The sequence below is a fragment of the Numenius arquata genome, chromosome 10 (genome assembly GCF_964106895.1).
Source record: "Numenius arquata chromosome 10, bNumArq3.hap1.1, whole genome shotgun sequence".
NCBI lineage: Eukaryota > Metazoa > Chordata > Aves > Charadriiformes > Scolopacidae > Numenius > Numenius arquata.
This window is the reverse complement of record NC_133585.1, coordinates 8,355,567-8,381,320: the sequence shown is the minus strand read 5'-3', so window position 1 is coordinate 8,381,320 and position 25,754 is coordinate 8,355,567. Positions and strand designations below refer to the sequence as shown.

At 36.4% G+C, this 25,754-nt stretch overlaps 1 protein-coding gene across 1 annotated transcript in view; it reads left to right on the top strand.

Annotated features, from left to right (window-relative positions):
- The first annotated feature begins 58 nt into the window (after window positions 1–58).
- Window positions 59–25,754, top strand: part of POLR3A (RNA polymerase III subunit A) — a 37,423-nt gene continuing 11,727 nt past the window's right edge. Inside the window, exons 1-23 of the mRNA XM_074154567.1 lie at window positions 59–102; window positions 600–735; window positions 1,258–1,395; window positions 1,950–2,121; window positions 3,441–3,595; window positions 4,487–4,726; window positions 5,301–5,463; window positions 5,663–5,799; window positions 6,349–6,452; window positions 7,157–7,298; window positions 7,823–7,963; window positions 8,679–8,748; window positions 9,455–9,582; window positions 11,072–11,210; window positions 13,114–13,278; window positions 13,588–13,760; window positions 14,967–15,078; window positions 16,217–16,335; window positions 17,744–17,881; window positions 19,515–19,685; window positions 20,462–20,575; window positions 25,300–25,386; window positions 25,472–25,554. Of these exons, the coding sequence (XP_074010668.1) occupies window positions 59–102; window positions 600–735; window positions 1,258–1,395; window positions 1,950–2,121; window positions 3,441–3,595; window positions 4,487–4,726; window positions 5,301–5,463; window positions 5,663–5,799; window positions 6,349–6,452; window positions 7,157–7,298; window positions 7,823–7,963; window positions 8,679–8,748; window positions 9,455–9,582; window positions 11,072–11,210; window positions 13,114–13,278; window positions 13,588–13,760; window positions 14,967–15,078; window positions 16,217–16,335; window positions 17,744–17,881; window positions 19,515–19,685; window positions 20,462–20,575; window positions 25,300–25,386; window positions 25,472–25,554 (3,071 nt within the window). The remainder of the gene's footprint in view (window positions 103–599; window positions 736–1,257; window positions 1,396–1,949; window positions 2,122–3,440; window positions 3,596–4,486; window positions 4,727–5,300; window positions 5,464–5,662; window positions 5,800–6,348; window positions 6,453–7,156; window positions 7,299–7,822; window positions 7,964–8,678; window positions 8,749–9,454; window positions 9,583–11,071; window positions 11,211–13,113; window positions 13,279–13,587; window positions 13,761–14,966; window positions 15,079–16,216; window positions 16,336–17,743; window positions 17,882–19,514; window positions 19,686–20,461; window positions 20,576–25,299; window positions 25,387–25,471; window positions 25,555–25,754) is intronic.

Sequence of the window (25,754 nt, the reverse complement as noted above, 5' to 3'; positions counted from 1 at the left end):
GTGTCCCTGCCCGTCTCTCCTCTCCTCTCTTCTCCTCTCCTATTCCCCTGCCGCCACCATGGTGAAGGAGCAGTTTAGGGAGACGGATGTGGCCAAGAAGATGTGAGTGGGGCGGTCGGGGCGGTGTCCTGCCTGGCGGTGGGGGCTCCCGGGCTGCCCCCGCGCTGTCCCCGAGCCGAGGGAGCCGGCGTTGCCGCGGAGTGGGCTCCGGCGGCTGTGGCGGCGAGCGGCAGAAACGGCGGTTCCCCCGCTGTAAAAGGATGCAGGAAGAAGTTTAGTGCGCTGGGGATGAGGGTGGCTAGTGTTATGGCCGGTCCCCTTTTCAAAGCTCTGGCCTTGGCCTGGGCTCGGGCGGCTGGGGGTGTGGGCACCTGTAAGGCTGCCCAAGAACATCCATAAATCCCCTAGGTGTCCGCCACCAACTCGCTGAAAAACAGCTCTATTTTGTATAGTTACCCCAAAAGAACCTGCTCCAACTGTATTGTGACTCAACTTAGCCTCCTCTGCATTGCTTTTAAATATGTGCGTGCATGCCTGTACTTATAAGTATTCCTGCATCTATATGTGCATGTCCATACATGTGAAATTTCCTTTTCTAGAAGCCACATCTGTTTTGGAATGAAATCTCCAGAAGAGATGCGTCAGCAAGCTCACATACAAGTGGTTAGCAAAAACTTGTATAGTCAGGACAATCATCACTCTCCACTGCAATATGGAGTACTTGACCATCGTATGGTGAGAGCCATTTTGTTTTTTTCCAAATTATCTTTGTAGAATTACTTGAAATGGTTAAAAATAATTTGGGATTACTGAAATTTACTGCTCATACAAAATGCAAATGTGTCTCTGCTTGAATCGCTTAGACTGTCAGTTGCCATGACAGCTACTTTCTTCGTGCTGTTGGATGGTTCAGGAAAGCTTTCTTTTAAGGCAGGAGATAAGTTCTTTCTGCCTAGTTATTGACACATCCGAAAACATCCATCTACAAAATACCACATTGTAGATTTGCAGGCTGTAGATGAGCTGCAAAAGCTGTATGAGGTAACGTCACTGGTATCAGCAGGGCCTGTGTGTGGAAGGCATTTTTCTTAAGGCTTGGAGTGAATGTATTACTACTGACATGCTTCTGACGCTAGGAAAAAGGAATATGTGCTGTGATCTGCTGTTAGGATAACAGACTAGCGTGAGAACTGTTATATTTTGTATGTATTCATTTGATAATAACTAACACTTTTCTGTGTTCCTCTCATCTCAAAGGGAACCAGTGAAAAAGACCGCCCCTGTGAAACCTGTGGAAAAAATCTAGCTGATTGTTTAGGACATTATGGGTACATTGACTTAGAACTGCCCTGTTTCCATGTTGGATACTTCAAAGCTGTGATAGGCATCTTACAGGTAAACACAATTATGATTTGTCGTCAGTTTCTGGTCTAGAAAAAGGAAATTAGCCAAAATGATGATGCTTGAAAGAGTAATTGAAAAGACCAAAATAAGATTGTATTATAACTTCTATCACTGTGCATTTTGTGTTTTTTAAAAGAAATGTACTTAAATATTAGTCTTAGTGTTGTAAATACATCTGGTTTATTTTATGTAATCTCTGATTAATTTAATTTGTTATTTTTCTGTCATAGTTTGAATGGAATGTATGCAGTATAACTTGCCTTTTAGGACATCCCAGTAAATCAAAGCTCTGTTCGCTTTATATTTGGGATTTTGAGATCCTACAGAGCTTAGATAAGGATTTGCCTCGTTGACTGTAATTTTTTTTCCCTTTGTAATTTTTTCTGTCTATTACAGCATATGAATTGGTCTTTTCAACCAATATCATTGTATTTCATTCAAAAAAACCTGCTCTCTTTGGAAGAACTGTAGTTAGAACTGTTATAGTAGATGTTAAAACTCTGCATGTGTCTGTTAAACTGTGTTTATATGCTTTTACATTTAAGATGATCTGCAAAACCTGTTGCCGTATCATGCTGTCAGTAGAAGAAAAAAAACAGTTTTTGGATTACCTGAAGCGACCTGGCCTTACATATCTTCAGAAGAGAGGGCTAAAAAAGAAAGTATCTGAAAAGTGCCGAAAGAAAAACACGTGTCCTTACTGTGGTGCCTTTAATGGTGAGTGTTGGCATTAGCAGTTTGTGATAGTTATCTGCTGTGATGGGTTTTACTATGATGGCTGTGACAGGTATGAAAATCTTCAATATCCTTGTTCGTTCCACAGCTCATGAGTGTTCTCTCTGGCCTTTATTAAGAAACAGGTAATTGTGTTCTTCATGCTAAGCACGTGCTTGCTCACATATCGTTTATGAGGATAGAGACGTTGTCCTAGTTGCTTGTTTTGTTTCATGTGCTATCTCTTCATAGCAATTACCAATATTTGATACTCGAATTATGGCCAAAAAGAGAAGTGTTTAACATGTTTTTAAAAATATTGGGACCTGTTTTCAGTGATCAGTACCTTAAGTTAGAAGCATTTGTAGGCTTTAGTTTTGATTGAACTTCACACTTTATCATTATATTAAATTGTCTTTCTTAATAGTGGATGTGTTTGTCATCCTTTAGGAGGGTATGTTCTGAAATTTGGCAGTATTTGAACTGTGATGGTCTCGTGTTACACTGGAGTTTGTTCTTCAGGGCAGAGTATCTTAAGATTTCACATTTTTTTTTCAAAATACGCTTTTTTCTTTATGTACTCTGATCAAGTTGACCAAGCTGTTAAAGGACTTGCAGTGTAACAGATTCATAGTGGATGGTTAATTCATAACGTAAAATTTTACATTTTTAACTTATGAAAATTTTGGTTTGTTTGTTGTAATGATCAACATCCTGAATAAATAGCTACTTTGTTATAAGTGCCACATACACATATAGAGGGCACAAACAATAGGCATTACAAAATTAAGTGGTAGGTCAGCGTACTTTAGTAAAAATAATTGAGTTTGGAAAGCAGTTGTACTAGTCTGTGGGAGTTTTATGAATACTGGTACCTGCATGACATGAAAATAGTTGTCAGATCCTTCTTACAGATCACTTCCAAAATTACCTTAGAAGGTAGTGAAATGATATATAAATTGCGTATCTTAGTCCTGGTTTTAGGGTTGGAACTTTTACTTTAAAAAAACGCCTGTTGTGATTGAGGGGAAGGTGAGTTAAGGTGCGGGCTAAACCACCTGCTTTCAGCTTCAGAAGCTGCATCATGATCTAGACACACTAAGCCAGCCATACAAGGAGACGTGACCTGATTGTCCTCTTTGTGTTTTGTAAATTTAGGAAAATAGTTAATAAAGCTGATAAATTCTTATTTTATTCTTGTGTTCACTGAAAGTTTAGCTAGCTTTGGAACTGTAACTTTCTTGTTTTGAGTTTGGGAGGGACTATTGTTTGGTGGTTTTGTTGTTGTTTAAAAAAAACAATCCACATTTATTTGCTTGCAGGAACTGTGAAGAAGTGTGGTTTGTTGAAAATAATACATGAAAAGTACAAGACCAATAAGAAAGTAGTAGATCCGTTAGTATCTACTTTTCTCCAGTCCTTTGAAACTGCCATAGAACACAACAAAGAAGTAGAACCCTTACTGGGAAGAGCTCAGGTGAATTTTATTATTAATTAAAATTTCTGCTAGTTTTTATGCTTGAAATAAAACTCAAAGGTTTTCAGTGTGCCAGCTTAAGCCTTGTGGCAATTCAAGCGTTTCACATACCAAAAGATACTTGAAGAATGTTTGTGGTTTTTGCGATTATGTTAACTTTGCAAAAATGGGAAATTTTGTTTATTGATATGTTCTGATAAATAGCTTTCTGTCTGTATAGACAGGCTCATAGAAGCTTTGCATATATGTGTAGATTTACTGTAGCTCTGAGATTATTACAATACACAGAGTATTTTTTTTCTTCATAAGAACTTAGTGTTGCGAAGGAGAGAGGAGACTTAATTATCTAACATTTTTGTCTCATTCAGCTTTGCATTGTCTGCTGTTTTGTTTCCTTCTACTCTTTGAAAGCTGGGAAGATCTTGGGGTACATATTTAGAAAAAGTAACGAATATCTGGAGTTTCTTATTCTGCAGCAGTAGCCGTTATAAGAAGAGAGAAATGAGCTTTTTTAAAAAAGCCTAGAAAGTACTGTAATTCATGTTAGTTCCTACCAATAGAATGAATACAATGTACTGTAAGTTCGTTGGAAGAGGTTTATTGAGTTGCTTTAACAAGTAACTATGAAATACTCTCAGTTAATTGTTTAGAAAAAGAGAGTAACTTGATGAGAAGTGAGCACTGATGTGTAAGGGAAAAAAGAAAAGAAAAGAAAATAGCAAGTTAGTACTGGAGATGCTAAAAGCATTGGTTCAGAATAAGACATAGTTTTGTTTGCATTAATAGTTCTTAACTGTTTGTCTTTTTAAAATATGTTTTTTTTGAACAATGTGTAAATGAGGGAAAAAGAGAAGCGTTGAAACTGTTCCCTTTCTTCAATGGCTTTTGTAGGAAAACTTAAATCCTTTAATAGTATTGAACCTCTTCAAAAGAATCCCAGCGGAAGATATCCCTTTGCTTCTAATGAACCCAGAAGCAGGTAAACCTTCAGATTTGATCCTCAGGCGACTCTTAGTGCCTCCACTGTGTATCAGGCCCTCTGTGGTGAGTGACTTGAAGTCTGGCACCAACGAAGATGACTTAACAATGAAACTAACAGAGATAATTTTCCTCAATGATGTAATAAAAAAGGTGAGTCATCCTTTAAGCTCTCAGAGACTCTTACCTTCAAAACAATTTGTTTAGGACTGAACATAGAAAGTGGAATATATTCCACCATCTGTTCTTAACAAATCAGGTTTCAGTTAGCATGGTTATTGAATTGAGACTAGAAGTAAATTTGACAATTCATCATTTGTTTAGAAGAACAGTTCTACCAGGGTGATACTCTTCAGGCTTTTCAAAACTGATCTTTTGTCAGGAAAAGAAAATCAAGTGAGAGCTAACTTTCCCGTGATTGAAAAATTATTAACTACTGGTGATATTCCTGGTTGTGAAGTTATATTACTTTAGCTTCAGTGGCTTGGGAAAAATATAATTTAAAGAAATACATAGTGTTGTGACCATTTGTCCAAAGCCAGTGCTAGTAAAAAGAAATTTCTTTCTGGGTGCTCCTGTGAATGGCCTTACACTATAGCGATATGCATCCTGTTATAAAGTTATTATATTTATATTATTTTCTAAAGAAGAGTGTCAGAAAAAATCTTTGTTAGTTTATTATATGTTGTTATATTTGTTTTCTGAACTGGTTTACTATTTTGTTTAGCATAGGATATCAGGAGCCAAAACACAGATGATTATGGAAGACTGGGACTTTCTTCAGCTGCAGTGTGCGCTGTACATTAACAGTGAGCTCTCAGGAATTCCTCTCAACATGGCACCTAAAAAATGGACCAGAGGTTTTGTTCAGAGACTTAAGGGAAAGCAAGGTTTGTCTAGAAAGTTGTTCTTAATTACTTTTTTTTAAATTAAGACACAAAATATTTGCTATTCCAGAACATCTCTCATCTCCTGTTGTGTTGTACTTCAGTGATAAACCTTGAAAGATTTTCTAATGTGCTGTCTTAACATATAACATTTTGAAAACAACTTTTATATAAAAGAGTTCTCACCTGCTTATTTTGTCAGGTCGGTTTAGAGGCAATCTGTCTGGAAAGCGAGTGGATTTCTCTGGCAGAACAGTCATTTCGCCTGATCCTAACTTAAGAATAGATGAAGTAGCAGTACCTATTCATGTTGCTAAAATACTAACTTTTCCTGAAAAGGTAAGTAAGTAGTGTAGAACCAAAACCTTTTCTATACGTTTTTTTCCAGGCATCAGTGTTGTCCTTCTTTACAGCCTTACTATAAAAGGGAGCAAATGTATTTCTTTTATGTTCAAAATGTCATTCAGTGATGCTTGGCCAGTTCTGTTGCTGCTGGTAGATGAACATTGTATTGTTGGGTATATGCAAGTGCTGTGAAGACATATGGTATAAGGAGTGACATAACAAGAGAGGAGAGTTTTAGTTGCTTTTTTTAACTGATACTTAGCTTCATACATTTGTTGGTGTATCTGCCTAAGGAGTGGTTGTGTCTTTTTACTTCTGAATTCACTTCCCAGATTTTTAATTTAATTTCACCCTGATGTTCTGCTATAAGATTGGCTTCTATTTTCCTTCTCTGTTCCCTCCTGCCTGTTCACTTTATCAGCTGGAGGCTGTGATAGGGATTGTCAGTTGAGCCTGAAGTTTGAAAACACAAAAGCCACCAGCAAAAACAAGAGGTCCTGAAACATGTTTTATTTGTTTCTGATTGAAGTCTTTATGCAACAGGTGAACAAAGCAAATATTGATTTTATGAGGAAACTTGTCCGTAATGGTCCTGATGTTCATCCGGGAGCCAACTTTATACAGCAAAGGCACACACAGATGAAAAGGTATCGTGCTTATCTGTAATTATTCACTTTTTATCTCTTGCCATCAAGTTGTTCTTACTGCTGTGTAAAAACAGTTATACCTACAGGGATTAAAATTTATTTTTAGAATCTTTCATAAAGGGCAGCAACAAAAAAAATTGTCATTAACTCCTCAGGTTTAGTGTACAATTTCTTTCTAGATAATCTGTTGGATTTAAACTTAAGTGTACATACTAATGATTGTGAACTGCAATTAGTTGTTTAGGTTTTTTAACGACTGAGTTCTCTTATTTGGAATAGAGGATGTAGTACAGAGACAAATGAAAACAGGCACTTCTGGACACGTACTGGCTGTTTCCGTGGGAGACCTAATCTGCAGTCAGTTTATGAGGAGTAAGAAGTGATGGTATATGCGTGAAACTACCTGTACTCTCTGATACAATTGAAGCAAATTCTTTGTTTTTATAAATACTTCTTTCTTACTTGTTTTACTAATAACTGTAGCTTTGTTAACTAATGTCAAAAATACCTTCATTATTTAAAATAACAACAGGGATGATGTCTAATGATGCAATCCACACCAGTCTTGTCTTCTATTTATTGTAATACAAATACTCCAATGTTTAATGGGAGAACTGTGCTATAAAGACAGAATTTATTTTCAGTTGTCTTTACATCTCTCTGAATTAATTTCTTCTGACTCCAATGTTATGTGTTACTATAAGGTTTTTGAAATACGGAAATCGAGAAAAGATGGCCCAGGAGCTGAAGTTTGGTGATATCGTGGAGCGACATCTTATAGATGGTGACATAGTCCTGTTCAATCGACAGCCCTCTCTTCATAAGCTGAGCATCATGGCTCACATTGTAAGTGCACACACAGCCTAGCATACAGGTAGCGCATCTGTGAATATCAGGTGATTTACCTTTGCTAGTGTTCATCTCTTGCACACACAAAAATCAACAGCTTTTCTGGAAGCACTGCATGGAGACAAGCACGTACACAGTGCAGTTGGGGAATTTTTATGGGAATTGCTGTGTAGCTGGGCAATTCTGTTAATAGTTGTAATTGACCTTGGTATCTGTTCTTGCGTAAGCATTTCATTTTTGTAGAGTTGATGTGATCTCTACAATGCATGCTGTTTCTGTGTTTTGTATAAATTCTTAATAACGGAAGTTACTAGTTGCATTTATATAATATAGCCTGAGTATAGTCTCTGTTAGTTCCTGGTTGTCTTAAATCCTGTAATCAGAAAATTTTATTGAAGTCTGTAATAAAAAGAAAGGATAATGCCTACAAGGAAGCACTTGGGCATGGCGTTTCATCTTTTAGCATGCTTGACTGCATGTGCATCACTTTTTTTTTTTTTTTTTTTTTTTTTTTTTTGCAGGCTAGAGTAAAACCTCATAGGACATTCAGATTTAATGAATGTGTCTGTACCCCATACAATGCGGACTTTGATGGAGATGAGATGAACCTTCACCTTCCTCAGACAGAAGAAGCAAAAGCAGAAGCACTTGTTTTAATGGGGGTACGATGATAATTTTGGCATTGGGATTTTGCTAGTGACGGGCTGAGCCTTGTATTTCTTAACTTGCTTGTGAGATATGAAATGATATTGCTAGGTATGGATAATGTGTGACTTGTGAAGCTGCCTGAAAACACTGTAAAAGGGAGTTTAGAGTAAATTAGGACTGCTGCACAATGGTAGTTTAATAGGCTTATATTTCACATCTGTGGAAAATTCAGTGGTTTTAAGTAAGTAGGTGTCACTAGTACGTTTCTGCCTGACTGTCCTTAGTGATTGCTATCAAAATAGGGTGGCTCTGTTACCAGATACATGCTTTGCTGTCTGGTTTGACAGCCCAACAACTGCAGGCGGGCAGTCCAACTGGAAATGAGGCAGCAATAGTGTCCACATAGTGGAGAGGGCAGTTTACCAGAGAAGGCAGGAAACAGTAGGTTCTTAAGGCAACTGACAATTGCAACTTCTGCTTTGGAAATACTTAATTTCCAGTAACTATTCTCAAATTATTCCTTAACTGTCAATAGGTTTGCATGGACTGTGGTAAACTGAAACTTCAAGTTTATTTTTTCTATCATTTTTGAAGACAGCTGTACTTTCATTTAGAAAAAGCTTTTACCTTTTTTGCTAAAAGAACTGTCTAAAGTGATGTTTTCTTCTGAATAGTAAATGACATATCAGTGACATCAAATGCATAATTTTCTTGTTTCTCGTCATACAGACTAAAGCAAACTTGGTAACACCAAGAAATGGAGAACCTCTCATCGCTGCTATTCAAGATTTCCTCACAGGTGTGTATATAAGCTTATTTTAGATCTATGTGATTTAACAGTTGTTCCTTCAGAATAACTTCCCTCTTTCTGAGAATTTTTCTATATTAATTAAAAGCTTTTTCCTTTCACAAGTTAAAGTGGCATTAGGAAAGGAAGGCCACTGTTAGTCTGAAATCTGATTATGTCCTCAGAATCTCTTCTGATGGTGTCTGCCTTTGCAGCTGCAATCATTACTACCTTTGCATATATTTTGCAGTGTTTCTCTGGCAGAGAAAATGAATGTTTGATATCTTCGTATGTGTTAGGTAGACAACATAAACTGCTTATTATTATGGTAGAGGGGTTGAATTCATTAATCAGAAAATAGTTTTAACTTAGAGTACCTTCAAGTTTACTTAAATCTTTGTTAAATGTCCCAATGGATATAAGGAAGAAAGTGTACAAAAATTAATGCCAAGGCCTTATTTTTACCTATGGAATAGAGTCTGAGTGGAAGAGTAGATTATAGAAATGCACTGGTTATAATTTTTAGAAATTTGAGTCTGGAGCAATTTAAAAAAATTCTGGAAAGTATTTACAACTGAAGCTGTCTGAACTACTGTCATTTTGCATAATAAGTAGGTAACTAGTAGTATTAGAATGAAATAATTGATACTGAACATGCAATAGCTTTTAAAGTTTCTCTCATTTTAGTCTGTCACATTATTAATTGTTTACACTCTAGGTGCCTATCTTCTTACGTTAAAGGATACCTTTTTTGATCGAGCCAAAGCCTGTCAAATTATTGCATCCATCCTGGTTGGCAAGGATGAGAAGATTAAAGTTCGTCTTCCACCTCCAGCAATTCTGAAGGTGTGTCAAACTATTTTTTTTTTTTTTAATGTTAGGAAGACTTCCTGTGTTGTGTGTCTGTGACCCACAGTGATGTTCTCAGCAGAGACAGTTCTTGTTTTCTCTGTCGTTAATTTTGTATGGGATTTTGTATTTGCAAAGTGTAAGGATTGAATTCCAAGGTCTAAGTTAAGCAGAACTTGTTTGATGGTTCCTGATGCTGAACAGAGTCAGCCTTGCGTGGTGCCGTCCAGATGCAGGGTTCAAACAGCTTTGCTGCTGTCCTGCTATTGTGAGACAGACCGCTTGGCTGTTGGTGGCCAGTAGAAGATACATCGTTCTTAGTAACCTCACTGTTATGGGCTGTGCAGACTAATATGGGGCTAAGTGGGGAAACTGTATTATTCTTTGGGTGTCCTCAACTAATGTCCTGAAATGCTCAGCAGTTCTAGGTTTCAGTATCCCAAATTTATGAAATGTTAAACCTGGAAAATAGTATGCTGTAGTTGTTAACCTGGCAATGTGTTAAAGATTAAAGACGGTGAGTGCTACGTGATTTTGGTTTTGTTTGAGGGTTGTGTTTTGTTGTTGTTTTTGCATTATGTACACAAAATACTCATTATGAAGGGCAGAGTATTTGTGAATTTATCACAAACTTTGAAGAGAGCTAAGGAATCATTTATTAGATTAGGATCTGTTAAGCCTTCATTCACATAGATTTAAGGGTGTCTGATTAATTTTGTAGTTGGGGCAAAGATAATTGTTTGAAGAGAGTTTGGTACACTTTCAAGTTTATTAAATACTAAATATTAGTGTATACATGTTTTTTAATACCCTTTATTTAATTTCAGAACAATAACTGTAATATTAGGGAAATTCTGAAAATGAAATTGAAATGCCAATGAATAATACTAATTTAAAGCAAGGTCAGAGCATTTATGGGCAATATCTAATGTAAATTTTGTAAATTGATATAAACTTTTGCTAATAGATAAGAGCAGTGATTCTTTGACTGCTTCTGTCACTCCAAATGAATAATTTTAGCGCTAGCTGTGACAGTTAATTACATTTAACTACAGCTGACGGGTGTACGTAATTATATGAAACTTGAACATCCTAAAAATTTAAACCAAGGGCACTATATAAAGAAGGAATTATGAATGTTGCAACCTCTTTGGGAAATAAAATGACTGGAGCATATTTTTTTTTCTTTTGCAGTCAGAAAGGGAAACATGACAGTAAGAGGGAGCAATAGAGCATGTTTCTCTAAATGGATGCGCATACCCTTATGTAAAGGATAACCATTCAGCAGTCAGTGTTTTTATGTCTATAAAAGTGCATAGTATGTCCCTATTCAAAGGAATGCTACTATGCACTTCTGTAAGCATACTTAAGGATAGAAAGGTTCTGTGTAGAAAACAATTTTACAGTTAAGTTCTTGTTTGCTGTTTTTACTGTAGTTGTAGCATAAACTCTGTAATCCTAATTCTTGTCCTTTTGTTTCCTTAAGCCTGTAACGCTCTGGACAGGAAAACAGGTTTTCAGCCTGATTCTCAAACCCAGTGATGACTGTCCCGTAAAAGCCAATCTACGAACCAAAGGCAAACAGTACTGTGGCAGAGGGGAAGATCTGTGTTACAATGATTCTTGTGAGTGACACTTCTAAAGCTGTCTTTTGGAAGCCTTCAAAGAAATTGTAGCTATTGTGTTGCTGAGTTTGTTGCTGTTGAGCTCACTGTAGGAGTTAAAGCAGTACTTCATATAGGTATTCTTCAAATGAAAAATAAAATTGTGCAATTTTTCTCAAAAATGGGAGTCATACTGATAACAAAAGAAAAGTCTTGGGTGTTTTCTTGTAATAAAATTTATTTGCTGGACTTGCCATGATACTAACGTAGTATTTGAAGGTGAGAGACATATAAAAGCAAAGAAGTTTAGGAAGTGTTTGTGTAGAGGGCAAATGGAAAAATGTAGTATCTTAAGTGAGGGTAGTGATACAGGGATTAGAAGTCAAACAGTGAAAGGAGTTGGGATGTTAGGGGAAGATAGGAATCCCTAGAATATCAAATTATCTGTATTCTTCCAGTTAGGGAGGTCAGAATGGCAGATGGAATACAGAGCATCAGGGTTGAAGAGGCTGTAGGAGATGAGCAAGGCTTTGCTTATTACTGATTTAACATTCATGTTAGTAACAGCTGGAAGAGAACTTGAGCAGGCAGGATTAGCTTGGCTCCTTGCTGCTCAGAAGTGTGAGTTAAGGAACGTAGAGAAGAACCATTGATTTACAGTAATTCTGTCATACAATGTAGATGTGAGAAAGAATTGACCAGTTAGGACTCAAATCTACTCTACACCAGACTGAGTGATTTCTTTAGAAGACAGGACCACTCCGTGGTTGTGAAGTTGGTTATAAACACAGTGGGACAATTTCAGCCTCTGAGGAATGTGGGGTGGACATGTGGAATTTCCATTTTATGAGTTCGACAGTAGCAGGTGATGCAGAAAACTTTAATTTCATTGGTGGCTCTGTTCAGTTCTCTGAAAAAATAAATTATGAAACAACACTAATTCTCTTTGGAAACTTCTCTGCAAATTCTTCAAACTCTCAAGAACTGGTATATTTTGATTGTATATATTAAGTGATAGAGCAATGAATTCTGGTTCAAGATGATGATTACTTAAATTTACATTGAAAATATTGAGCATAGAGTACAGTGTACAAACATGTACAGCATTCTGCATAAAGTGATTTAAATTGGATCCATCTAATATGCCAGTTATACTTCAAAAGATGCATAATGAAGTTGAGGGTGAACATATATTGTACTGCTCTCACAGAAAATATGTCTGAAGTTCATGTACAGAAGATACTTTTTAATTGCTTAAAGGCTAAAACTTATAAGGAAGTGACTGAAACAAACTAAAGGTTCCCAATAAAGCAAAAGGAAGTCATCTCAAAGAGGCACTGTGTACAGGCCTACAGGCAAGACGGGTGTGTTTATGATATCCTTGTAATTAAAGACACATCTGAGTCCAGTGTGTCTTTCAAACTTAAGCTGTGCCTCCAGAGGTCATTGAGTTGAACTGAGTATCAGAATCTTTGAAGAAGAGAATTGTAACTTTAGTTCTGAAATTTTGTTGCTCTACTTTTATAAATAAATTAATAACTTTGCTTCATTATGTATGATTGAGGGCTTTATTTCTGGCCAGATAAGATTGATTGAAGACTTCATTCTGATTAATGAAGTGAAGTTTATTTCTTTCGACAAAAAGGATTATTCACAATGTTTTACACAAGTCTTAAATTGGATACTGTAGGCTTTCTGAGGAGGAAGGGAAATAAATTTTAACTGAAGTTGGTACGGTCAGGTTGTAGGCTGCTCCCCTTACATACTTACTCATGCACTTCTACAGATACATTAAATGCTTGTATTTGGGTTTTTCTTTTCATGAATAGAGCTTTTATTTATAAACCTACTTCATAACTGATTACTAGAGTTTAGGTATTTTTTTTAGAGAAACAATTAATTCTTTTTGCTCTTTTATTTCTAGATGTCACAATTCAGAACAGTGAGTTAATGAGTGGCAGTATGGACAAAGGAACCCTAGGTTCAGGATCCAAGAACAACATCTTCTACATCTTGCTGAGAGACTGGGGACAGGTAGAAGCTGCAGATGCCATGTCACGACTAGCCAGACTTGCTCCTGTCTATCTTTGTAAGTAACAGGGGAAGTACGCTTCCTTCTAAAATAGCATCTTAAAGCAGAAGTATGGAGCAATCAAGCAAGATTTTTGCATCAAATATGATGTACTATGTTAAAAAAAAAAAAAAAGCTAGTCATGAAGCTGACAGAAACAGTGAAACAACTGGTTGTGCTTATGAAATGCATGGGAGGAAAAATGATGGGAGGAAAAAATAAAGTTCCTGATGATAATATTTCCTGGATTTAATTTGTTTTCCCTATATGAGATTGAGCTATCAATGTAATCTTTTCTTTTCTTTTTTTCTTTTTCCCCAATAATAGCTAATCGTGGCTTTTCAATTGGAATTGGTGATGTAACCCCTGGGCAGGGCCTGCTAAAAGCTAAGTATGAGCTCCTGAATGCTGGCTATAAGAAGTGTGATGAGTATATTGAAGCTCTGAACACTGGGAAGCTACAGCAGCAGCCTGGTTGTACTGCAGAAGAGACATTAGAGGTAAAATTTTGAATTTAAATGACTATATATTTAGAGTAGAGACTTAATGAATATACTCATATACATTTTGAAGTTCAAAGCTGTCTTCTGAAACCTAAAAGTGCAAGCAAATAGGGTCCCTAGGTACGCAACTTAGGTCGAGTCTAGACTTAACGTTTAGATTCTTGTTTGTATGCATCTAAAAATGGTAGCTAAATACTAAATAAGAGAGATCCTTCCTCCCTCCTGACTGAATGTATTGGGGTGACATACAAAAGAATGAAATCACAAGGTAATTGAAATGAATTAGATTATCAGTATTTGTAAATTAATAAAGAACAGTAACAGAAAACTTAATCCAAGAAACAAAACGTTCCTTTAGTTATAGATCTGTTTATATGCAAGTGTTACCTTGCCCCTGACTGGGGCAAAAGTGAAGTGGACTTTAGTTATGCTGGGTTTTTTCTTTTTTCTGTAGAAAATTTGGTGAAGAGCAACAAATGTTGTCCAAAAGGTTATGGTCAGGGACTTAACGGAGTCAGCTGAAGAACACACTTTTCATTGTTATTAATGGGTTTATACGTTTGTCATCTTGGGTAGTCAATGTCTAGTTTTTGCCTTTAAAAAAAGTAGAAAGGAAAAAAGAACACACAATAACAACAAAAAGCAATGAGAAAACCCCACCCTATGATAAAGTACTGCCACAGTTGTCTGGTGTGAAGTGACACTCTGACTGAAAGAAGTGTCTTGCAATCTTTTCCACTCTTCCTCTCTTCAGACACCTGTTTATGTCCTAGAATGTTGGGGGTTTTTTTGATGCAGTTGTGTTCTTAACAACTGGAGATATCAGCATTGTACTCTCTGAAAGCAGTCCAGAAATACATTGGGGTTTTTTTTGTGGTAACCTTTCACATGGCACAGTGAGCTTAGTTCAGGGCTCCGTTTAGCTTAAGTTGGTGCTGCTGACAAAATAGGTTATCTTGTCTGTGGCTACCCCTGTTTTATCCCCAAAGAGGTTATCCCAAGAAAGACTTTTTGCCAGCAAACTGGAAGGTTATGCAAGTTAAAAGTTAAACTTGTTTTGCCCAAAGCAACTCTACTTTTTTTCCTTTTTTATTGTATTTTGAATTCCCTTTGACTACTGAGTATATAGCTGGCCACTGGTAGAGTACTGTTTATGTATGGTATTTTTAATGAATGCTGATTTTTTGAAATCTTGGATTTCAGGCCTTAATCCTTAAAGAACTCTCTGTTATCAGAGATCATGCTGGCAGTGCGTGTCTCAGAGAACTGGACAAGAGCAACAGTCCCCTTATCATGGCTCTCTGTGGTTCTAAAGGTAGGGATATAGCTAACCTTTTTGGAAGTAGATAGTTTGCTCCATCACTGTTCTAAAAATTACTTGTTCTATCTTTATAGCTTGTTTTAGTCAGTCAGTTGTGCAAGTATGAAATTCATGTCTCATAGATTTGAAGTGACTCCTCTAAGTACAGGTTGGGCATAGCTAATTAAAAGCAAGCTGATGCGCTAGTTTTTTATTTACAGTACAAGTAATGTACAAGTATTTCAGTACAAGTTGAAAAAACATCCTGTTAGAACTTTAGGTGTTCTTAAGACTTGAATTAATTCATTAGCAAAAAGTTCTGAGTTGCATTTGTGACCTTAAGTATCTGTATCACATGCAAAAATCGACTGGAAATTATATATGAAGAATTGGAGCTAACATTTCAGCCATCTCACTGCTTTGTTTCTGAAGGACCGCCTGTGTAGTAAATATTTGTTTTATACTCAAATTCTTATCTGAGCTTTCCTTTGTTTCCTGTGAGAATATGAAGAAATCACTTAACTCTTTGCCTTATTTATCTGTCTCTTAATAAATTGTGGAAAGCCTCAGGGTGACATTTTGTATTTCTAAAGAAATACTAAAATAGAAGGAGGAGGATATACTAAATGTATAATTTGGGGCGGAGGGAGGCAGTGTTTGCAAACGTTCAGCAAATAAAACTTCTGAGTTACAGAATTAGTTCTGTGGGACTTAATTTGTTGTAGGAATCTTGGTAGGCACTGAACCCTTCATAAAAAATATTGTTAGAATATGTTTATGGAAGAAATTGTGAAGCAAAATATGTAGGTTAGGATCATGGGCTGTATAAAACATAATCTGTAATACAAAATAGGATAATAGTAGTAGTTTGTAGTCAAATAGTGGTGGCATGAATGTCTATGGTGCAAAGAAAAAAAAATTAAAAGGAGTTGTTAGCTATATCATAAGCTAACTTAGCTGTCAGTCTGCCTAAATGCTGAAAATCAGAGGACAAGTAGCAGAAAGCCTTCTTTCACTGTTGCAACTCTTAAGTGCATCTTTGACGAATTGCGAAGCTAAATGATAGATCTTCACAGAAGTGGAGACAGCTCATCAGAGGAGTGCTGATATTTCTCATTTATGAGTGAGATCATTTTTTTAACTTTCTTTTCAGGCTCATTCATTAATATATCCCAGATGATTGCTTGTGTGGGTCAGCAGGCTATCAGTGGGTCCCGAGTTCCTGATGGATTTGAGAACAGATCTTTGCCTCACTTTGAGAAGCATTCTAAGGTAATTCTGTATGGTGACAATACACTGTCAAGAAACCAGTTGCCTTAAACAATATTAAAAAGGACACATGATAGGATGTGTTGTATGACATGGTGAAGGAAAAAAGTCACAAATGGTGAATGTAAATAGTTTTGAATGTAATTTGGGAGTTAACAGTAGTGTTGTGAATAGCCTAGTTAGCTTGAGTTGTTATGGCGAAGCCTTGCTTAGACCTTTCAAATTTAGTAAAGTTAAAGTAAGTCTGATGGGACATTTTTGGTTCACTTTAGGGTCCTAATGATAAAGTTTCTCTCTTGCGTTCTGTTTCACTGCACTAAGACTTTTAAGGGCAACTGCTGGGTGTGTGTTGGTACCTTTAGACAGGTGAAACATGCCAGATAAACCATTCTGAAGTCTGGGTTTTCTTCATTTTCCACTAGGATAGACAGATACCATGGGCTACTCTTAACGTTCCATGTTTGAGTTCTGTTCTATGTGAAGCAATAAGGAGTTTCATGCGCTTGTTAATACAAGTCAGTGAGATTCATGTTTTTTAAAACTGCTATCTGAAATCTAATGATCAGTAGAGAAGGTTCTAGGTACCAGCTATCAGTCTTGTTAGTGGGTTAGAGAACTCAAGTATCAGGTGGTAGCTACACTACTGCTTTTGTCATTGAACCTCCAGATTCTAACTTCTGAGTTCTGTAATGTAAAATCATTTTTTTTCTGAATAAATTAAAGAAGAAAAAATACTTCGTGGGTTAGATGAGAAGGAAAACGTTGAATTTTCACTCTAGCTTTCTTACTGATTTAGAAAGCACTGCCCATTAAATAACAGCAAAAAGCGATCTTCTAAGGTGAACCTCTGTGTAGTTTATACATTGCTCTATGTGATCATCGAGGCAGTTTGGTATTATTTGACTGAAACGGGTGCCTGCATAAAAGTTCATTGGCGAACTTGCTGAGAGCAAACCATTCAAAACAATTAGTTACGTACATATATCCAGTCATATTTTTTATGGATTCCGTAGGCTTCAGCACTGCAACTACCTTTGCTATACTACTGCCAAGTGAACATCTTTGTTGCCCTTTTAATTTTTGCAACTTCAAGGGAGGGTGAAGAGTTAGAAGTTGGTGTAGTGTTTGCAAGGAATGGCTAGAAGCATGACAAGGCTTGTAGGAGAGAAAGTCTATTGTTTTAGTTTGGGAGAACTAGGCAAGGGTTTTGAAGCCTTTATTCAAATCTAAAACACAAACATTGAACTTCAAAGCTAAATGCAGCTGAGATGATTGCTCTGTGTTTGTGGATGTATTGGCTGTCTAAAAGAATTTAGATGACAAACGATGTGTTTTTCTGTAACATGCATACAGAACATACATGTGCATTTTAACCTTTTTTTGTTTTTTTTGCCCGCGCTCTCCTCTGTAGCTCCCAGCAGCAAAAGGCTTTGTTGCGAATAGTTTCTATTCTGGGTTGACTCCCACTGAATTTTTTTTTCATACGATGGCTGGTCGAGAAGGTCTGGTTGACACCGCTGTGAAGACAGCCGAAACTGGATATATGCAGGTAACTGGTAGTGGAGTAGGGGTTTTATCAGCCTTGAAAAAGGAGGGTATTTCTTATGTGCATGTTAAGGTGGGGGAGAAGTGTGTATGTTATGTGTGTGTTTGTTTTTAATGTAACAGAGTAATTTATACTGTGAAATACATGACTCTCCTCCAGTAGATGTGAGGTTTATAAACCAGACCTCAGGCAACAGTACAGTAACAGGCTTACATTAAGTTGTTTCCTCTTGAATATGGTTGATAAAAGCCCTTGGTTTATGCAGTTATTAAGGACTACTTTCTATGTAGTATATGTTCCAAAAACCCACCTGAATTACGGAAATTTTGTCCATATATTATAACATAGATTTAAGTTGTGAGTTCTCTTTCAGATACGGTATTTCAACAATGAGAAACAAAACACAAATCCTTGGTTTGGGTTATTTAAAAAATAGATTTTCTGGATGGCAGAAATATGGCTAAAGCTCCCTTTCACTATCTGTAGTCTTTAGGTAACAAGCCCCTTGGTCATATAAACTTGGACTTCAAGTTCTGTAAAGTGTTAGTCTCTTTGGCTGCATCTCCTGTGAAAACACATGTCCCTCCAACAAAGCTTCTTGCTCTTATGAACAGTCTGAAGACTTCAGTGGAAATACCTAAGTAGGATTTTAACTACACAGACAGGCAGTAGAAAAGATAATTTGCGGCTGGGGACATGTTCAGAGATATGCAAGTAACTCTACAAAGACTGAAACAAGTTCTTGTTGGAATGGGTGACTAATTAGACCATTTGTCTCCCAAACTAACAGAATAATGTTTGCGTGGGTTTAAGTATACACAAAACTATGTAAATATAACAACCTGCAAAATATTTTTCCTTATCAACTTTCAGTCTACATGAATAAGTTATAGCACTTGGAGTTTTGAATTTAAAAAAAAGATAATCTGAACACATATTTTATCTTACTGTTTTCCTCCTCAGTGAAAAAAATTACCAATTTATATTCTTTAGTGAGGTATTTTACTTTCATAGAACAACATCTTTCAAGTAAAAACGTTTCTAACCACTAATGCTTCATAGCATGCCTTCTTTTTTTTTAGGGAGGTAGAGGAGGGAAGATGGTAGGAAGGAGATTTCTCAATACAATGTATTAATGTAAAAGAAGTAGGTAACACTGGTAGAAAAATAACACCTGCTGGCTTTGATGGATAAGCTCTTTGGTTTTTGTTAGTGACAATAATAGTTGATTGGTTTTGCTTCCATACGTGCAAAGTATTGTATCTCTTGAGAAATAAACCTGATAGGAAGAATATGAATATTCTGTCAAAAAAAAAAACCCAACACACACAAGAAGTTCCTCAGATGATAATAGATTCCTGCAGTTTAGCATTAAGTTTCCTATATGATGGAATTTCTAAATGTGGAGAAATGTGTTGTTGCTTTAAATTTTATTATTGTTGGCTTTCATGTTCTAGGGAATGTACGGTAAAGCCCTAGGGATAATGTATGACTTAAAATAGGTTTTCATGCCTGCTAATCACTGTGTCAGATTTATTTCCTGAGTCTGGTTTCTATACTTTTAGTAATCCAAATCAGTAGCTATTTTTAAAAAGATTCTATTTACTTTCCTTGCAATTTTTTTTTTCCCTTTCAGAGGCGGCTGGTAAAATCACTTGAGGACCTTTGCTCACAGTATGATTTGACAGTCCGAAGTTCTACTGGTGATATTATACAGTTCATTTATGGAGGAGATGGCTTGGATCCTGCAGCCATGGAAGGGAAGGATGAACCACTGGAATTCAAGCGAGTTCTAGACAATATCAGAGTAAGGAGTACTGAAATCTTTGTTAGAAGTGTGAAGACTATTAAGCATGTAGGCGGAAGTAATAAATTAAGGGGAGAATTGTTTCAGTTGAAGAATTTATTTTTAAGTTACCTCTTCGTATTTCAGCATGTTATGCTAGGAGTTATAAATACTTTTTACATTAAAACAGAGCAACTAGGACCAAAGTCTGTATAAGTTCTGAAAATTAGAATTTTCTTCTGTACTTAGACATAGCTCTAGAGCCTAATACCCAACTCATAGATAAATTACTACTGGCTTGGTTGGGTACTGGATTGAATTTATTACACAAAATAATCCCTTATTAAATCAAGACATGCGTGTTCTTTGTGTTGAGCTGCTTCTTAGGTTGGAGCCTGATGTGTTGTTGAATAACTCTGGACATACTCGGATGTTTGAAGAGTGGTATTGCTGGGCTTTGGTTTTGTGGTTGGTTTGTTAGTTGGTTGTTCTTTCCCCACCCCCACCACAAAGATAAAGGCTTTTGCTGAAATGACTGTTCAGATTTCTGTAATGTGAGTGTAATAAACTGATAAAATTAGAAATGTGTGTGTGTACCTTCAGATTTACATAAGTAAATAGAAGGTGTATGTGGACCTTCTCTTCACAATAGTCTGGTATTGTATAGTGAAGAAAAAAAAACAACCCTAAAGAAAGCTTTTAATCAATCGTATATATCTATATTCCGTGTTTTTACAGTGAAGTTTTTGTGCATATGTTTTATGTGAAGAAGTTATTTTTATTTTTTTCCTCTTAAGGCTGTATATCCCTGCCGAAGTGAACCAGCCCTTAGTAAAAATGAATTGGTGTTAACATCTGAGTCCATCATGAAGAAGAATGAATTTCTTTGCTGCCGAGACAGTTTTCTGCAGGTAATTATCTCACTTCTTAATCACATTGTGATTATCTTTTCCTTATAAATCAAGGAAATTAAATAAATGCTCTGATGCTCGGTAGGAGCAATGACTGAATTTTATGCATTAGTAGTAGGAGTAGTAGTTTGTTCAGTAATATATTTCTGTATGTTTAGGGGGCAGGGAGGTAAACTAGTAATTTTAATTCTTATTATGGTAGTTCATGTTCACCACAGGAACATTAGAAATGTGACGAAAATCTAGTGATTTTCAAGTAGAAAGTGCCACTGATCTGAAATACCTTGCTGACGTTTCTCTCCATAGCAAGATGGCATAGTAGTTATGTGCTTCCCCAGGGACGTCATGAATGAAATAATATTTATTGACTGTATGTAAGAAACCACTAGGATTGAGTGTCGTACTCTGTTATGGCAATGTTTTGATATTATCAACTTTCTGAATAAGTGTTTTTACTCATTTGCTTGTTGTCCTGTAATAGAAACACCAGCTACACCCTCGCTTTCCTATGATACTAACCCAGCAAAAAAACTTCTGTCATATGAAGTGCTTTGCTGGACAGGGCTCATCTTCTGGGGAGGACTTACCTGTCTTACAAGGATGAGTGAATGTTCACGTGATTGCTTGCACTTTGAGTTGCAAAAGTCAATTTGTTTGAAAGAGTGTTAAGCAATTTTAATATTAATGAGAGCAGCCACACTTAAGACTACTTTGGGAGCGAGTGATAAAAACTGTGGAGTTAAGCTGCCTGTGGACACATAAAGCTGTTACCTTGATGAACCTTCTGATTACTGGCAGTGACGAGAACATGAATTTAAGGACCTGCTTTTGAAGGGTGTTTTTTTTTTTTTTAAATCAGAATGCTTCAGAGCAGAAGGTAACAAAACTAGTAAGCAGTTGTTTATAAACCTGATTTGCAATTCTGTTGCTGGAACAGAGTTGAAAAAATAATCATATTCATACTTGGAATATGCTGTAAATCTTAACTGCATCTCTGACGGAAAAACACTATGCAATATACAAATATCAAAGTTTGGAGATGAAGCTGTTATTTGGGATCTACATCTCTCTAATCATATCAGGAAAATCTAAATAATTGCTGTTACTTTCAGAAGCACAGATATGGCTACATCACCTCAGTGGTAATTAGTTTAATTTAAGATTTTTAAGTTTTAGATACTGTTACATTTTCTTCTTTCCTTTTCTTTCTTTTTCTGTTCATCCTTGAAGACATTAACTGAGACAGGTTATGAAAAATATAATGAGGTAATTGTAGCATGTGTGTGCACTGTGTGAGCATTAATGTTAGTGCTTTTAGCTAAAGCTGTGTGTATAGTGCTAAAGTAACTGATTAGCATATATACATTGCTGCTTGTTAAATTATAATGTAGGTGTTCCCAGTAATTTACCCAATTCCTTTTTAATGGTGAAAACCATGACACATGAATTAATACCCATAGCTGAACTTGAGGATTTGAGGAAGTTTTCTTTTAGTATATGAGTTTCCTTTCTAAAACTCGTTCTTTCAACCTTTAGGAATATTAGCATGTTTTTTCTGATGCTTTCCCATCTCTTCCTCCACTTTCTCTTCCAGAAGAGAGACATTTCTTATTGCTGTTATTTTACCAGGAGGTTCCTATAATGGGCTTATCCCCTCTAGTTAGACATAATATTTTCTGGACAAGCCTTTTTCACACAAGCTAGCATTCATTCTGCCTGCTCTCTGCCCTCACTAGAGAGAGTTCAACTGATGGAGAAGCAGGCTGTTGGCTGGCACACTTTCAGTTGTATTAATATTTTTAACATAGTTGAGTTTATTAAGATACAAGCGAAGGGAAATTTTTATTTTCTTCTTATTGAAATTAGGAAAATCTTTAGAAACCCTCGCAATTAAAAAATTCAATCCTTTTTCTGTGTTTTATTGGAGATGATAGAATATGAGTACTGGGGAGTGTGGTGCAAACATGGAAAAGGTTCAGCACAGAGCCAGTCGGTGCTGGCAGATGTAGAGCTGACCTAACGAGTCTGCCTGGACTTGAATGGATTATTACTGAATCATGTGGGATTGTCTGTACCACTGTGTTTCAGTGGGCTGCTTAACTCTGAGGATTCTTACATAGCAGTGCTTCACATATAGAAATGATCCCACCAGCTTAAGTGCTGGGAAAGACGATGCAAACACCTGAGTGACTGGGCTTTGTACCCTGGACTGCTATTTAGACTATAAGTCAGCTCTGTAGGAGCTGACAAGGCCATATTGAGCCAGAGCTTACGGATTTGGTTTAGTGCCTTTTAGTTAAATAGGTCCAGACTAAAAGACTTAATAGGTTTAGACTGTGAAAAAACCCATGGTTTCTTGGGCTCCCTCTGGAAGTTCCATGGGTGTGCTCATAGAGGACAGTGTTGCACTGAAGATGGTAACTCCATAGAGACAGACAGGCTCGGCAAAGGGTGCGCTGTATTTTATTTCTGTTTGTAGCATAAATTAATCCATAGTTTGGATAAACTGCCAACAGAGAATTGAAAGTTGAGAGAATAGGTGATTTCCTTTTCTAGTTCTTGTGCATGAATAAAACTTGACAAAGAAAAATAAATCTCTTCAGAGGTTTATCTTTTCTGTCTCACTTTTCCTTTTGGACTCTAGTGCGTGGAAGTAATATATCATTTGAGTACTTTGTTTTTGCAATTCAGAATGATACATAAAAATTGAATTAGTATGTTGAAGTTTGGGGTTTTTTTATAAAAAAGTATTTTGGTACATTGTGACTGTCAAAAAGGAAAAGTTGACAATAAATAGTTTGCCGTAGTGCTATTTGCAGTCCTGTGCTGTTTTGGTCTTGGGTCTGCCCTATTGTGGCCTTTCTCCGTATGACCACATGACTAAATCTTCGGCCAGTATGACAACTTCTTTTGAGGAGTTGGTGGTGATATGGTTATTATTACTGTCCCGGGGTTTCATGTGAGTAGGTGAAAATTTAAAAGAACTTAGTCTTCAACAGACCGGAGGGAGAAGTTAGTGTTACACCTTCTGCCTTCTTCCCCTTCCACTCCTCCCTTTCTGCCCCACCACAAAAGAAGCATCTTGCAAAATATAATTATTTTTGAAGTTTCTCCTTAATGGTTTTTCTTTCTCTACTTTATGTTCTGAGTGATCTTCTGCAAGTACTGCAATGTTGCTTTTCTTATTATTCACTTGTAGTAAAAACATTAATTTTTCTAATACCCCATTATTACTTAACACTTATTTTAGGAAATTATCGGTTTTATGCAAAGATTTCAGGGTCAAAAACCTTTAAAATGGGAAAATATTTCATTTATGAATTAATATGACTTACTACAGAGCAAAAGGGGCAGAAGTGTATGAATGCATCCTGTTGTCATCCAAGTGGGGAAACAACTTGAAGCATCCGTTCTAGCAGCCCACTCCTGTTGTCAGTTCTTTCGTTTGAGCTTTGTTCTAGTATTCACAGAAAATAATGTACTGTTTGAAGATAGCTTGAATACCAGTAAAAATGTTGTTTTGAGAATCTGAGGATTCTGTTAGGATGTAGTAGAAGTGTTTTGATAACAATTTATGAAATACATTCTAAAAAAAAAAAAAGCAGTCACTCAATACACTCAATATATTTACTCAATTTTGCAAGTACTTTTTGGTGCCCGACTGCTGCAGTGGTTGGAAGGAGTCTGGTACTGATTGAAAAAGAGGTAATGTTATACAATTGTCGTCTTGGTTGTCAGACTGGACTAATGGGATAGAAAGGGTTTAAAAACTCTGAAAATCAAACTATTCAATCCTCTTACGTCATTGTTGAAGTAGATGGGAAGGATTTCCTCTTGGTTTTTTTGTTTATATTTAGGTTTTGATAACTCTGTTCTGGTAATGACTTGCACTGAGTGCACTTCTATGAAGAGTTTAATCATGGACCTCTTAACTCATGACTTCTGGTGTACATACCTATATCCAAAGCGTAATGCCTGAATAATGTTTCATGGAAATGTTGGGTGTTCTTCTAACAATACTGTTTCAGTTTATGTTCCAGTAAAGACTGCTAGAGCTACTTTTGGGTAAACCTGCTGAGAGTGAAAGGCTTAGGTATTCCTGCATGTGAAATGCTGTTATCTGCCAGACAGATACACACAGCATAGAGAAGTTATCTGAACTATGTTAGGTAGACACTGATGTGTATGTATCAATTTCGAGAGTTTTTTCCCCCTTAAAGTTCATCTTGAAACTCTGAAATCTGTCCAGCAGGTGTCCTGTATATACTGCTTCTCTTGCCGCAGTCTTTCTACTTGGATTTATTTTGAATACTGAGAAATGAGTGAGAATATGTTTGTGTCAGCATACACAGAAAATAACAAGTTTGAAATTTTCATTATTATTGTTTTGATGGTAGAATCAGTTTCAGTATGTGGTGGGTAGGAAGGTCAACCAAGGGTTAAATCTTAAATTTTCGGTGTGCGCTCAGGAAGGATGCTTTTATTCAGTGTGGACCATATTCCTCCTGTACTGCTACTAATTTGTGGTTACACAGGAGTGAATCTGGTTTGCTAAATTCCAGTGTACATGTGTGTCTAAGTTTTTATGTTCTTCTCTTCGTATTGTGTGTTGTTAATTTATTATTGTAAACGTTCCGTTTGGACTCTAAGCAAATAACTTACTACTGAAGACTTCAATATGAAGACCATATCTTTGCTCACTTGTTGTTTTAATGTAATTTCAGGAAATTAAAAAATTCATCAAAGGTGTTTCTGAGAAGATAAAAAAAACTAGGGATAAGTATGGAATTAATGACAATGGCACAACAGAGGTAAATGGTTTAAAGTGGGTAATTTTGTAGTTATTTTAAATCTTCATAAGCTATTGCTTTTCCAACTGCTCTATTCTCTTTTCAGCCACGAGTTTTATATCAGTTGGATAGGATTACTCCAACACAACTAGAGAAGTTTCTAGAGACTTGTAGGGACAAATATATGAGGTAAGTGTTTAGCCTGGTACTTTCTCTCAATTTATTTCCCCAATTCAGTATTTATTGCTTTGTTTGCAGTCTAGGAGTGTGTTTTGCTATTTTTACTGTATGAATGTTGATTCTGTTGTGAATACAATACAAATAAAGAATAAGAAACAATTGACCCCAATGACATAAACATTGCAAGACAAAGGTAGAATGCCAAAAAA